The following is a 15090-nucleotide window of genomic DNA, read 5'->3' on the forward strand; positions in this document are numbered from 1 at the left end:
CTCTGGGTGTTGAGGGACTGTCATGGTTGACACGTCTCATCAACGTTGCGTGGAAGTCGGAAACAGTACCGAAGGAGTGGCAGACCGGAGTGGTGGTTCCCCTTTTCAAAAAGGGGGATCAGAGGGTGTGTGCCAATTACCGAGGCATCACACTACTCAGCCTCCCCGGGAAAGTTTACTCTAAGGTACTCGAAAGGAGGGTCAGGCCGATTGTCGAACCTCAGATTGAGGAGGAACAATGCGGATTCCGTCCTGGTCGTGGAACGACGGATCAGCTTTTTACTCTCGCAAGGATCCTGGAGGGTGCCTGGGAGTATGCTTATCCAGTCTACATGTGTTTTGTAGACTTGGAGAAGGCATATGACCGGGTTCCCAGGGAGTCACTGTGGGAGGTGCTGCGGGAGTATGGGGTGAGGGGGTCTCTACTCAGGGCCATCCAATCTCTGTACTCCCAAAGCGAGAGCTGTGTCCGGGTCCTCGGCAGTAAGTCGGACCCATTTCAGGTGAGGGTTGGCCTCCGCCAGGGCTGCGCTTTGTCACCAATCCTGTTTGTAATATACATGGATCGGATTTCGAGGCGTAGTCGTGGGGGAGGGGGTCTGCAGTTCGGTGGACTAAGGATTGCACCACTGCTTTTTGCAGATGATGTGGTTCTGATGGCTTCATCGGTCTGCGACCTTCAGCACTCACTGGATCGGTTCGCAACCGAGTGTGAAGCGGCTGGGATGAGGATCAGCACCTCCAAATCTGAGGCCATGGTTCTCAGCAGGAAACCGATGGACTGTCCACTCCAAGTAGGGAATGAGTCCTTACCCCAAGTGAAGGAGTTCAAGTATCTCAGGGTCTTGTTCTCGAGTGAGGGAACAATGGAGCGTGAGATGGGTCGGAGAATCGGAGCAGCGGGAGCGGTACTGCAGTCTCTTTACCGCACCGTTGTGACGAAAAGGGAGCTGAGCCAGAAGGCAAAGCTCTCTGTCTACCGGGCCATTTTCGTTCCTACCCTCACCTATGGTCATGAAGGATGGGTCATGACCGAAAGAACGAGATCGCGGGTACAAGCGGCCGAGATGGGTTTTCTCCGCAGGGTGGCTGGTGTCTCCCTTAGGGATAAGGTGAGAAGTTCGGTCATCCGGGAGGGACTCGGAGTTGAACCGCTCCTCCTTCGCGTCGAAAGGAGCCAGTTGAGGTGGTTCGGGCACCTAGTTAGGATGCCACCTGGGCGCCTCCCTAGGGAGGTGTTCCAGGCACGTCCAGCTGGGAAGAGACCAAGGGGTAGACCTAGAACCAGATGGAGGGATTATATCTCTTCTCTGGCCTGGGAGCGCCTTGGGATCCCCCAGTCAGAGCTGGTTGATGTGGCCAGGGAAAAGAAAGTTTGGGGCTCTCTGCTGGAACTGCTACCTCCGCGACCCGACCACGGATAAGCGGGAGAAGATGGATGGATGGATGATAGGGGGACTTGAACGGCGGTATGGGCTGTTATTGAAAGTGTTTGGTGCTGGAAATATGCTCATTGGATAATAGTTTGCAGGGTGCTTTTAATTGCCTCCTTGATTTAATGCAATTTACGTATTTTTATTGTTTGCTCTCTCTCTTTAACGTGCATATACAACGTCATTATCGTGGTCTGCACAAACTTGTTATCATGCGTCTATTCTGCTAACTGCACTGTCCATAACTATTTGATAGGAATACATTTATAGCCTAGGCTATTTCCTTGTTTTTCGGTGATTTAGTGGGCTCGTTTGTGGGATGTTGCTGATGAGTTTCACCGAGACCGCCTTCTCTGAACAACCTATCACCGTACTGACCGCTTCTAAACTCATGCACGAGAATCGACGTAATCCATAGCAACGGCGCGTCACTCTTAGTTCACTCTTAGTGATTTATCCTTAGTATGAGTAGGTCTCAGCGGCTTTGTGAATAACTTTTAAGAAAAAACTCCTACGTAAAATGTTTTAGCGCGAGTTAGGAGCCCTCCTAGCGGTAAGATAAAATGCTTTGTGAATACGGCCCCTGGTGTTTTTACGAAGAAAAACATGGGTAAGGCTAAAGGTGAGACGATTGTTGTTGATGAATTGTATTATTGGAATAGAAGAAAATAAATGAATAAAGACAACGTTCTCGTCTGGACATTGAAGTTTTTCCTGCGTTAAGTTTTAGTTAAAGTTACGTTTCTATTTTTTTTCCTCATTTAGCCGCATTTAGACATTGGTGCAAAGGATAGATTTTGGGTCATTTATCAGGCCAAGTACTTTCCTAAGGAAAACTGCTCTTCCTATCCGACTTTAACTCACACTGTGAATCCAGGACAGCTTGGCTCTGACATCTCTGCCTGGTGAGATGCAATAACACACAGCAGATCATGCCAGGAAGTCCGTTGTATGAGTCTTCGGTTTGACAGACAGGCTACCTGCTGGCTGTGATCCCAGTCCTCTGACACAGCTCTGCTCCTGCCGGTCCATGTGTTAACAGACATCACATTTGACCAGAACTCAGACTTAAAAAAAAATATCCTACTCCAACTTGCCTCGCCTTGCCTCAACCCCCCATGACATCATAGTTTCCATGGGAACTTGTCTGGCCTAAACAAGGCCGCAGGGGCGGTAGCCAAGATTATGTCATTGACACTTCAAAGAAAAACTTTAATGAACTGCATGTGGTGCTGAGAGAAGCCGAGCAAAAGATAAAAAAATGCATTTAGTGCAATCAGTACAAATTTGCTATTAAAGTGTCATGTTTCTACTGGATCTTATTAAGTTCCACTCATGTTTTGGCAAAGTATTTTCATTACCAGTAAGGCCACCCAGATAAATAGGAGGATCATTTCAATAATAGAGTCAATATACCATTCTCTATAACTCAAATACTTGTTTTGAATAATATGAGATTAGTAAGTGAGTAATTAGCTTAACTCCGTTCGCAAACAGACATGTTTTGAGAAATTAGTAAGCGTAACTTTCACCACATGCCAAAACAGTGTGCATTGGGCTGTGGTGGGAGTCATTCTCTTTGAGTATCTAAATTAACTTGTTTTAATCACCATCCCAAAAACAAACAATCCAACAAAGATGAAAGTCTTCATCTGCACGTAAACTGCATTAGCATGCTAATTATGTTACTGGCATTAGGTCCAAATGCAAATAGGTTCTGTCATTAGTGAATGATATTTTTTATGGAATTACACTTTACGCTAGAAAAGCCAGTATATCGGAGTTTAAATTGCTCCTTATTGAGTTTACGCTCTATCTTGGATTAGTTTAAACTCAATGGTTGCTTCTCATTAAATCCTCATCTCTTGGTGAAAAGTAAAATATACTCTTTGAAATTATGAACATTAATCATACACATGACTTTTTAGCAAGTTATAGTCTAATTAAAAAAAATAATGCAATGGCTTTGTCAGAATAAATCAAATGTTTGGTCCAAATATCATACAATGGCATTATATATGTATCCTGCACAAAGCAAGACTGCTCCTTATTACTTAAGTGGCATGGATGCTCATTTTTAGGCTAGGACATGCAGCTTTAGCCTCAGTCTTTTAGAATATCCATTATTTGTATCCATCAGGTATTAAGACTCTTGTTTTAAAATAAACGGTCACGTTCTTGCTAGCAACATCAATTTTAGCCAAGACCACGACTACCGTTCATCTGAAAAGGCTTTTTTTTCCCTGAAAAGTAACAGTGACTAATGGCAGGGCTTAGAAACTGGTCAATTGACCCTGCCCTGGGAAAAATACAGTTTCCGTTTTTAAAAGACAAGGAAGATGAGCTCGAGGTGAGAGTGCCTTGTTGGGGGAAGAAAGAGGATAGTTGACGAAGTGAAGACGAAGGGAGGATGAGAAATGACAAAACTTTTAGTTTTAAACTGATCCAGGCAAAGAGCAGGGGAGGAGAAGTTGTGTATCATAGATCTTATTCCTTCTTTTCATATTATTCCACGAAGGATGTGTAGTATCTTGACAGAGAAGGTTTGAGAGAGGTTAATATTGTACTAATTTTTTTCAAAATGGTTGCATTTAGATTTAGTCGACAAACTACTCAGACCTTTCCCAAAAGAGACTATTATTTACATAATCACATTACATTATCATGCTGTATGTATGAAGACTTGAAAATAGAAAGAGTTTAAGGCACGTCCGCATTGGCTTTGCTAAAGGAACGGAGGTTTGACTGCAATGTTGCTGTTGAGTTCTAAATGTCAATTTGTCAATGTTGTTCGACCCCCAAACAATGTAAACTCAATTACATAGAATTTTAATGGAATCAGAATGCCTTTATTAGTCCCACAGAGGGGAAATGTACATTGTTACAGCAGAAAAGAGCCAGAGACAGCTTAATGTTACCTAAATAGCATGCATAAGAAAAAGGGAGCAGAAATCTCAGAGAAAACTGCTATTTGATTTTTCAACAGAAGACAGATCAAGAATATCCAGTGTTATTCTCAAGTTAACCAGTGTGCAAAGTTTCAATTTGGACAAATGGATAACGTGTGTATGACTTTAATTTTGTGGTAAATTGTTAGACACATTAAAGCTAACCTTTTAACCTGAGTTTATGAAGCTCACACTGGCCAGCTGAAGCCTTTTTCAGCAAGGACACTGACATCTAAGAGACATTGAGCAGACCGAGGGAGACACAATGACAGTGAATACATCTGGACTGGGTGTCCTCTGTGGGACGGCTTCAGGATAAGATAGGTGTGGAAGTAGACCGGCCCCTAATGTCAACAGTACAGAGGATACTGGGGACCTCTGTGAGGATGTGACCTCAAGAACTTGATGGACTTTGGGAAGTGAACTGCATGTGAATAAGCAAGAAGATAAAAAACAAGAACCAACATGCGCACACTATGGTTACATTTTACAAAGCCGGTATTTCTTTGGACTGTTTCTGCTACTATTTTTACCTGTACAGTATATGGACGTCCTCACCTAGGTGCCTGGTCCTCTAAATAGTATGTACGTAGAAAAACCCCCAATCATGTTTCGAGGGCAAACTGTTTCTGTACCTTTCTGTTTTTGAGAAAACCCAAAAACGCTTCTTATAAGTCACTAAACAAATTTATTTCATGCATAACCATGATCTTTTAAGAAACCTAGCCAGTTTTTTGGTTGGCTTAACCTAACCAAGTAGTTTTGTTTGGTTTTCAATTTTGTTTTGTTAAAATGCACAGCATTTAACGTATAAACCGGTTAAAATATGATGTAATGAGTTTGGTTGTATAACGTCATTTTACATAAATGAGACAATTTGTGGCAAAAAAAAGGTTTTCCCTCACACTCCTGCTTCCATGTTGTAACAGCCTAAAGAAAATGTATAACCCCCCCACCCCAGACACACTGCATATGTTGTGAGTAAATCATGTTTTCCTAGAAGCACACACAAAAAAATGATCACTGATTCTTCAACAAGTTTGTATGAGAATGTGTGTTTGTGCAAGATGATGTCATTCACTTGAACTGAGCCAAAATACAACTCAGTCATATCCATCAATTGTTCTTACTTTGCTATCGGCACACACACAAACACACACAGGAGTTGGCTGCTGTATCAAACCCCACGTTACTAATCAGCATTTCAGCTGTCTGCGAGGCCCTGATCCAGCATTACATCACCCTTCCCTCATCCAGGCCCTGGAGCCGAACACAAACTCACGCACGTAAGCACAGAACCAATTAGTAGGGCTGTTAGAGAACATCCATCACGCCAAGCCATGGTTCCTCAGAGCTAAAGTTTGGAAAGAAAACATCATTAGCTCTGGCCAGCAGCAGAGAAACATGTAATCTGTGAACACTTCTAAAAACACAGGAGGAGATTTGTCAAAGCCAGTCGTCATACACTGCAGCGCCACTGATTCTGCAGTCAAAACCAAGGCCAGAGCTAAGGACACATGTAGATCTTCATGTGGGAACATATGGAATTAATAAACCTAGTTGCATGTAATAAAATATAAAATAAAAAAAACCCACAAAGGATTTCACAGTGCAGTATGGAGATCATATGACATATATGTAAAAGTAGCCTTTGAGTTTTTCACTTACAGCTATTTTTGCTATTTGCTAGCCTGCTACTTCCTCCATGTTAACCAGAGCTATGGCTAGCATCCTACTTTCTCCCTGTTAACAAAACAACTAGCTCTAGTATGGTACTTTGTCCCTTTAACAACAGCTTTCGCTAGCGTGGCACTTTTCTCGAAGTTAAAAACAACTACCGCTAGCATGTTACTTTCTACCATTGTCAGATACTCCCATACTAATGCCACTTTTTATAAAGTGAAATTGTGTTATTATCCTGTTGTTTACAGATGTGTCAGGAATATATAACATCTATGCCGACAAGGTGCTACCACCACCCAGTGGCGAACCGTGTATATCACAACTGGACCTTCTGTAGACACACACACACACACACACCCCCTCCGCAGCATTATAATGTCCGTCTTTTCACTGAATTGTCGTCTTGAAAAGGGTACTCACAACAATTCCGCAACAACTTCCTCTTCATCTGTTGCACTTGCCATTTCAACGTTTAAAACACTAAAACGACATGGATTGCTTCGTCGCATTCATCTAGATCCTCTGTCTCGAGCCAGTTAACTAGCGGGCCTTCTAGAGTACCCTGGAACCGAGGAAAACTCTGAAAGAATACGCCCATTGGCTACAAATCAATATATGATTGGTTGATCAAACTGTCAGTCCAAACGTACGCTCTCATTCAGTGCAACGGCCAGGGCCTTCTACCAAGGATGTAGAATACCTTGGTTGAAGGATATTCTACCCAGAGACCCAGAACAAGATCTGATTAGTTGCTTTCTTTCCTAACACAAAACCACTGAAATGCTTAGTGCATGGTCCGAGAAGGACTAACAAATCAACGTAAAACTGTAATATTCCAGATCAACAACACAGATACGATTCTCATTTATTCATTTTATATACATTTTATTTATATAATTAAATCGATTTTTTTGTTTGTTTTATCTGAGTGTTCCAGGGTATTCTCTGAATACCTTGAAGGCCCTGACGGTTCGCCACTGCCACCACCGTCCTACAGCACTCCTCTAGCTTGTCCAGCTCATCCCAACACTCCAAGCTCTCTGAAGGTTGGCATGAACACAAGGTAAGATTTACAGTGGTCATACTTGTCATAATTGACCATGCCATACTCCTATCACCTGTCATGATCCTGGTGTTGTGTCACAATGTTGGTTTTGTCTGTCTTGTGGTGGGTTTTATTTTTGCTGTTCTGTTCTCCCTGTCTCTTGTCTTCCTTCCCGTGTTTTTCCTCCTGATTGTCTGATTGTGTTCACCTGTTGCCCTTGTGTTTCTGCCTCCCTTACCCAGCTGTGTCTTGTCTTGTGATTACCCCTCTTTGTACGTATTTAGTCTTGTCTTCCCCTGTGTGCCTTGTTGGTTCATTGTCTTTCCTGTCTCCCTCCATGTTGGTGACGGTCAGTTTTGGTGTTATTGTTACATTGTGTTACTTGTGTTTTTCATGCCATGTTTTTTGTGTTCATCAGCTTTTAAAACAAAGCTCGCCTTTTGTTTTTAGATCTTTTACCTTTTTTTTGTAGTCTGCATTTGGGTCCTACCTTTTCCATGATTCTTAACAGAATTAACCGACCAACTATGGACCCAGCGGATTTTTTTCTTGACATAGATCTGTTTCGATCTAGAGTACACTCTTCGGTGTCATCATGCTGAGTGGAGTAAAACCTCGGCTAGAAGGGACAAAGAGGCTATTCTCAAAAAGGCACAAATGGAGGTGGACAACGTGCCATGGTTGAGGAGCTCGTTGCCTGAATTTCTCAGAGTTTTTTCGAGTAGCCCTGAGTGCCAGTCTCCATTCTCTGACCATTTCTTGGGATCCCGCCTGGCGTTTGGAGGTCCAGGGAGCCTCCAAAAGACCTCTAAGAGACGCACGGCCAGGAGGCCAGCCCGTGCTCCAGTACCGGCCCACACAGCCATGGTTCCGTGCTCCAGTAACGGCCCATACAGCCATGGATCCGTTTCCAGTACTGGCCCACACAGCCATGGTTCCGTGCTCCAGTACCATCCCACACAGCCATGGCTCCGTGCTCCAGTACCGGCCCACACAGCCATGGTCGCGGCTTCAGTTCCGGTCCCAGCAGCCATGGTCCCTCTCGAGTCTCTTCTCGAGTCCCCTCTCAAGTCCTCTTTCAAGTCCCTTTTCAAGTCCCTTCTCCAGTCCCCTCTCAAGTCCCCTCTCAAGTCCCCTCTCGAGTCTCTTCTCGAGTCCCATCTCGAGTCCCCTCTCTAGCCCCTTCTTCAAATCAAATCAAATCAAGTTTTATTTATATAGCACATTTATAAACGATTTTTGGTTGAGCCAAAGTGCTGTACATATAATAAAAAATAGCCTACAGTAGAGACACTTTACAGCTAATACAACAGCACAGATTGTTCAGAATATCAGTATGAGAAAAATGACACCCTCTATCCTTAGACCCTCACATCGTACAAGGAAAAACTTCCGGAGAAAACCCACAGTTTAAAAGGAAAAAATGGGAGAAACCTCAGGGAGAGCAACAAAGGAGGGATCCCTCTCCCAGGACGGACAGACGTGCAATAGATGCCTTGTGTAAATCGAAGAGATAATACATTTTACAGCATAGGTAGACCAAATGTTAGGGAATGCCTGTGTCTGTAATAAGAAGACGAATCTACGAAGATGTCAACTACAATCCTGTGGGAGCCATCCGGGAAGCAGCATGACGAGACCCAGGCAGGACCTCAGAGACAGGTTTAGCCACGACCTGAATTGCACGACTTAATCCAGAATGTAGGATAGAGGATCCAGGACTCAGGACCACAGCAAGAAGATCAGCCTCGACTCCGGATCCCGGCGTAGATATAGACGCAAAACAAGAACAAATTTGGCTGGGTTAATCGGAACAAGAGAATACACAGACACATACAGACAGACGGAAGAACAAGCACTCCCTTAGAATAGGTTGAGGGCAAAGGGTAGCAAGTAAGAGAGTAAGAGGCACACTCAGTGAACAAGGTCCCCACTGGAGCCTTAGTTGGAAATTGATGAGAGATTCTTGAGTCCCCTCTCAAGTCCCTTCTCGAGTCCGTTCTCTAGTCCCCTCTCAAGTTCCTTTCCAAGTCCCTGCTCAAGTCCCCTCTCGAGTCTCTTCTCAAGTCCCTTCTTGTGTCCCCTCTCAAGTCCCTTCTCAAGTCCCTTCTTGAGTCCCCTCTCGAGTTCCTTTCCAAATCCCTCCTCAAGTCCCCTCTCGAGTCTCTTCTCAAGTCCCCTCTCGAGTCCCCTCTCAAGTCCCTTCTCAAGTTCCCTCTCGAGTCTCTTCTCGAGTCCCCTCTCAAGTCTCCTCTCAAATCCCTTCTCATTTCCCTTCTCTAGTTCCTTCTCAAGTCCCAACTCATGAGCCAACTCCATGTTCTGTGCCATTGGGGGTCCAGCCGACACCTGTTTTGTCGGAGTTCCTGCCAACTCCATGTCCTGTGCCGTTGGGGGTCCAGCCGACACTTGTTTCGTCGGGGTTCCTTCCAACTCCACGTCCTGCTCCGTTGGGGGTCCAGGCGACACCTGCTCCGCCGGGTTTCCTGCCAACACCATATCCTGTCCTGTTGGGGGTCCCGCCAACACATGCTACGCCGAGGGTCCTGCCGACACCAGCCCTTGTTTCATCTGGAACACCTGTCCCGGCAACACCGGTGATTATTCCGCAGAAACCTGTTCCGCCGGGGGTCCTGCCAACTCCCTGTCCTCTCATGTTGGTGGTCCCACCGATACCTGTTCCAGCGGGGGTCCCGCCAACACCTTGTCCTGTCCTGTTTGGGGTCCCGTCGACACCAGCCCTTGGTCCATCGGGGGTCCCGGTGACACCAGCCCATGTTCCGTCCAGGGTCCCGTCTACGCCTGTCCCGCCAGGGGTTCCACCAGCTCCTGCTCTCGATCCCAGTGCTCCGGTTATCCAGCTGACACTGGAGGGGTCCCTTTGCGGAGTACGTCGTCCTCCGGAGCTGTCCCGCCTCCGTCCTGCCTGTCCTCCGGAGCTATCCCATCGCCGCCTTCTTGCCTGCCCTACGGAGCTGTCCCGTCACCGCCTTCTTGCCCAACCTTGTGCCCGTCACCCTGACTCTCCCAGCCGCTGCCTTCACCCTGATGCCCGGCCCCCTGAGTTCGCCTGCTGTGGCTTTCGCCCCTACTTGAACTCTGCCTTGCCCCCGGGCCGTCCGCCCGAGACTCCCTCCATGAACCCTGCCTTGCCCCCAGGCCGTCCGCCCGAGACCACCTCCTGTTCCTCTGCCTTGCCCCCGGGCCGTGCGCCCGAGACCACCTCCTGTTCCTCTGCCTTGCCTCTGGGCTGTCGACCAAGACCCGTCCTCCGGACCCCCTCCACCCGCCCTTTTGGAAGTGTTGGACTTTGTTTTTTACGTGTGGAATCCGTCCCTTGAGAGGGGGGTTCTGTCATGATCCTGGTGCTGTGTCACAATGTTGGTTTTCTCTGTCTTGTGGTGGGTTTTATTTTGCTGTTCTGTTCTCCCTGGCTGAAGTCGAATAGTCCATTTAGCTTAGGAACCTTCCTAACGGAGTGAAATGACCCGGAAGTCCCTCAGTGGCAGCCATGATAAGTGCTGTTCGAATTCTCTAGATGATAGGAAAGGAGGTTTCAAACTTCCTTTACAACCTCCTTTAGCTTAGGAACCACTGGACCTCCCTCACCAAAAGGAGAGGAGAAAATGCTGCCCCACAATGCCTTGCAGCCGCAGCATTTGCCGTCACACAACAGTCGGCCGTTCACGGAAACAACCGATTATGACCGAGAAATGATATCATGAAAGTTACGGTGCTTATTAAGCTTTTTAAAACATATGTGGTAAGTTGCCAAAGTGCTTTGTTTTGAATGTTCATCAGTATTATAATCAAAAAGAGAAATATGAACGTTAGTTTTTACTGAAATGATCAAATAAAGTCAACATTTCATTTCATACTGAGCTGTGTGGGGTTTGTTCAACTTTCAAAAGAGGTTTGAATGGTGATATACACAGCGATAGATGTTAAGGAATAACGTTTATAATAAATACATTTTTATTGATTTTAAGATCTTTTCATAGTTCATACAATCATATTGGGACCATTTGTATTAATGTGGACCGGAGGGAGGGGGTGACGAGCATAAGTTTCACTTTCCTTTTTTATTTCAATTCCAACTTTGGTCATGAAGAATATGTTTCTCTGTTGTCCACGTTCATAAAGCATAAATCAACAGCATCAGGGCACGGTGCAGAGTCTCTAGATGAGTTTACAGTAGTCCCTCGTTCTTATTATACATCCATGTTGTAGTCCGCTTTATAGAAAACTGTAGTTTCCATAGTTTCCCCACAGCAGCAGACGCACATTTATGACGTCCGCTGGCGCATCATAAACACGTTGGATAGTGAAAGTGCAGTCGGATTCTCTAAAGTACCACAGTCTCTTCTCCTAAATCCTTTTGAATTCTCCTATCCACTATCCCTTAACCCCGTGACGTTTCACTCAGAGGTCAAGGAATAGACGATAGGGTTAGACGTTAGGAGCTGATTTTTGGATTATCCGACCGCAACCCCTGTCTCTTGTCTTCCTTCCTGTGTTTTTCCTCCTGTGTCTGATTGTCTGATTGTGTTCACCTGTTGCCCTTGTGTTTCTGCGTCCCTTACCCAGCTGTGTCTTGTCTTGTGATTACTCCTCTTTGTATTTAGTCTTCCCCCGTGTGCCTTGAAGTTTCATTGTCTTTCCTGTCTCCCTCCATGTTGGTGACGGCCAGTTTTGGTGTTATTGCTACCCTGTGCTACCTGTGTTTTTCATGCCATGATTTTTGTGTTCATCAGCTTTTAAAATAAAGCTTGCCTTTTGTTTTTAGATCTTTTACCTTTTCTTTGTAGTCTGCATTTGGTCCACAGTCCTACCTTTTCCACGATTCTTAACATCACCACTTACTCAAATACAAAAGAAAATGTTTTCTGCTTTTTTTTCATTCACAGTTACAATTGGTCAGTTAACAATTGACGGGCACATTGAAAAGGAAGTCTTGGAGCAGAAATCTGCTGCACCAGAACTCCATATATGAAATATTTCTTCATGTTGTTTTTTCTTTAAAAAAGTACATTTGTTACATTCCTATGGTCTTGGACATTAATTTAAAACTCAACATTGGATTTCATGTTAATCACACAAACAATGGTCTTTCAAAATGTAATTGAAAATTCAGTTTGTTGTAAGGGAACATCATTTCTAGAAGACCAGGCTGCCTTTAGGGCTGCTCATATTGTTACAAAATATTATTATTAAAATACCATTTCCAAGCTTTTAATGCAAGGGGCAGCAATAGCTACAGATACAAGAGAGATGATGAACTAAGATCCGGGAAGACCAAATTCATAAATAACCAGTGATTTGTTATTGTGCATGTATTTGATTTGCAGCTCCTTGCTTAATGTTGTATTCTTACATTGAAATCGTATAACAAAAGAAACAAGTCGCATAGCACTGACAAAAACAGTTGCAGAAAACAGTTTAGTTATTTTAAATTAGCGAAGGTGTTGCAAAAGAGTACACACATAATCACACACACAAACTCACTGCCCCCCCATGCTAACCCACAGTCCGTGTCTGTCTGTTCCATCTTCCAGCAGTACAAATGAGGTCATTCAGGATGGGTTTTATCAGGGGCCCTGGAGAGCCAGTAAATCAGGAGTGTGTTGTCTTTAGACCATGCATGCATGCGTGTGTGTGTCTGTGTGAGTGTGAAACACAGACCCACCAAGAAAGACAGACAAGCAGAGAGAGAACATAATTAATTTAGTTCACTGAACGTCCATTCTCGCTGTTTAACAGTCTGGGAAATCCTTCATTCTGACCTTTCCCTTGTTACGCCGTTGGGGGCACTGCAACATTTTTACACACACACACACACACACACACACACACACACACACACACACACACACACACACACACACACTTGCACGCACACACATCTGGCTTCCTCATAACAAATTAGGACTGAGCCTAATCCCAGTGTCAGCAGGAATTACAATGTGGTTGCAAAATACTTTAAGACCACAGTGTTTTTTTCTGCTCTGAATCTCCTACCCTTCAGTTATTCAAATCCTCCCTCGATATAGGGATCCATCCTGACTACCACCTACTCATAATATTACCCATGGATTCCACTTTAGTGGTATTTGCACATCTGCTTTTAAATTATTATGTCCAACATTTGGAGAGATGCTGTTTGCAAAAGAGAAGACCATCTTTCAACAATATTATTTTGAAGCCAGTTTTTCTGCTGACAAGGCTTCTTTGAAAATGTAATCAGAAATATGTTGGATTGAGCGGGTTGGAGTAAGGGAGGTTTCCATACAAGTCTTGGAAAATGTATAGTGATTAAGAAGAAGGGTTACTTTACATGAAGACAAGCCTGAGATATAGTCAAGGTTTTTTCATGGATATGAGACAAATCTCGTTAGGTATTACTGAGCAGAAGGATCTGGGAGTTATGGAAAGTGTTGATAACTCAGAGAAACATAAAAGATATAGGGTGGTCATTTCTTCATGCAGATATAATGTTTATATAGTTTGTAAAGTGATTAAAGGTAAAGTCAAAGAAATGGAAAATGCAACAACGTTTTTCTTTCAACTGGAAAATCATTTTCTTTATGGGTCTGTTTTTTTAAAAAGTGCTTAAAGCAGAACTTGTTAAGTCAGAGATTGAAATCACTAAATGGCTGGGGACTTCTATACTAGTTTACTTTACTCTGAAATGCATTTATATATATCCTCATTTCCCCTTGTTACGTGTCTGTGTTCAGTATATCTTACCTGTTTTAATCCAATGTTTAGACCCATGAAGTTAATGTTTTCGAACATAAGTAGTTAGTTTGAATATATCTTATTTTTAGGGTATTTGGGAAGATTTATGTTTCTGTAAAACAAATAAAACCCTTCAATTCTAGTGTTAGTAATATATAATGTAGACACTTTATGTTTAGTGTGTGGGCCACTGATCTCAAGTTTTTGATTAGATTTTGGATTCAAATATAAACCTACATTAGCATTCATTTAGAGTCATGTTTCTGGCCACTTGGTATGACAAGTATGAAGTCAATGTTGTTCTTCACCAAAAGCCGCACCAATGCATCACTTCCACTGCTTGGACTAGACACAACTCCACTCACTAATGGTACCTGTGTCATTTTGATTTCCCGCTCAGTGTAGACAGGATCCTCAGCTGTTCACCAGCACCCTTTTCAAAGCCAAAGGACTGTATATATTGGGGATTGAATTTGAGTTCGTTTTTTTTTTTTTAAAGTAACACAAACACAAGCACTTCAAAAAGATCTAATGTCTCCTCAAAGCGTTTGAGCCACGTTGAGTGCCAGCTGACATAACAGGCTGCCATAAGTTCAAATAATCACCATGAGGACTGTTGTGTTTCTGTGTTGCCATCAACAAACACAACACTTTATAAAGCAGAGCGTGGTAGTCATGGATCCTTTTCATCAACTGCCCTATTGCTTCCCCCCCCCCCCCCAGCTGACACCTGCTTCTGGAAGTGTCCATGTCACTTTGAGACCCCCAGAGTTTTAAACACTATGTTCCCTGCAAGTGTTTAGTTAAGTTGTAAATGCCCAGTCAAATTTAAAGCAGATAACAACCATTTCAAAGGTATGGCAAAGAATTAGGACACTTTAAGGGGAAACCTTACAGGTGAATAATGTCAATGTAAGGTCATTACTTACTTAAGCTTCATCGCATGCTAATTTAGGATTTTCTAATGCTAACTTAGAATTTAGCATAAATCTACAGACACATATTGTACATTTTGTACAATAAATTCCTGAGGACGCCTGTCCACATAGCTTTTTTTTCGTATTGAGAAAAAGCACTGCTCCCAGTATAATTTTTCTGAGCACTCCTTTTGTGCTATAGTTCACTCAAGGTGAAAATATTTAAACTTTTGAGAAAGCTCGGGTGACGTAACTGCAAAGATTGGATGAAATATGTGGTTTTGGCCATGTCTGTCAGACAGTAAGAATGGTATCAGAGACTCAGA

The 15090-nt window shown here is 43.8% G+C and overlaps 1 protein-coding gene across 1 annotated transcript; it reads left to right on the forward strand.

Moving 5' to 3' along the window:
* Nucleotides 1-3348: 3348 nt before the first annotated feature.
* LOC307027441 (uncharacterized protein) lies at nucleotides 3349-10871 on the forward strand. Its single transcript, XM_079695687.1, has 2 exons — nucleotides 3349-7127; nucleotides 9393-10871. Exon 2 carries the CDS (start codon nucleotides 9427-9429, stop codon nucleotides 10129-10131), a length of 705 nt encoding a protein of 234 aa, XP_079551813.1. The 5' UTR covers nucleotides 3349-7127; nucleotides 9393-9426; the 3' UTR covers nucleotides 10132-10871.
* Nucleotides 10872-15090: the final 4219 nt, after the last annotated feature.

The sequence above is a fragment of the Notothenia rossii genome (assembly GCF_949606895.1).
Source record: "Notothenia rossii genome assembly, contig: scaffold_311, whole genome shotgun sequence".
NCBI classification, from domain to species: domain Eukaryota; kingdom Metazoa; phylum Chordata; class Actinopteri; order Perciformes; family Nototheniidae; genus Notothenia; species Notothenia rossii.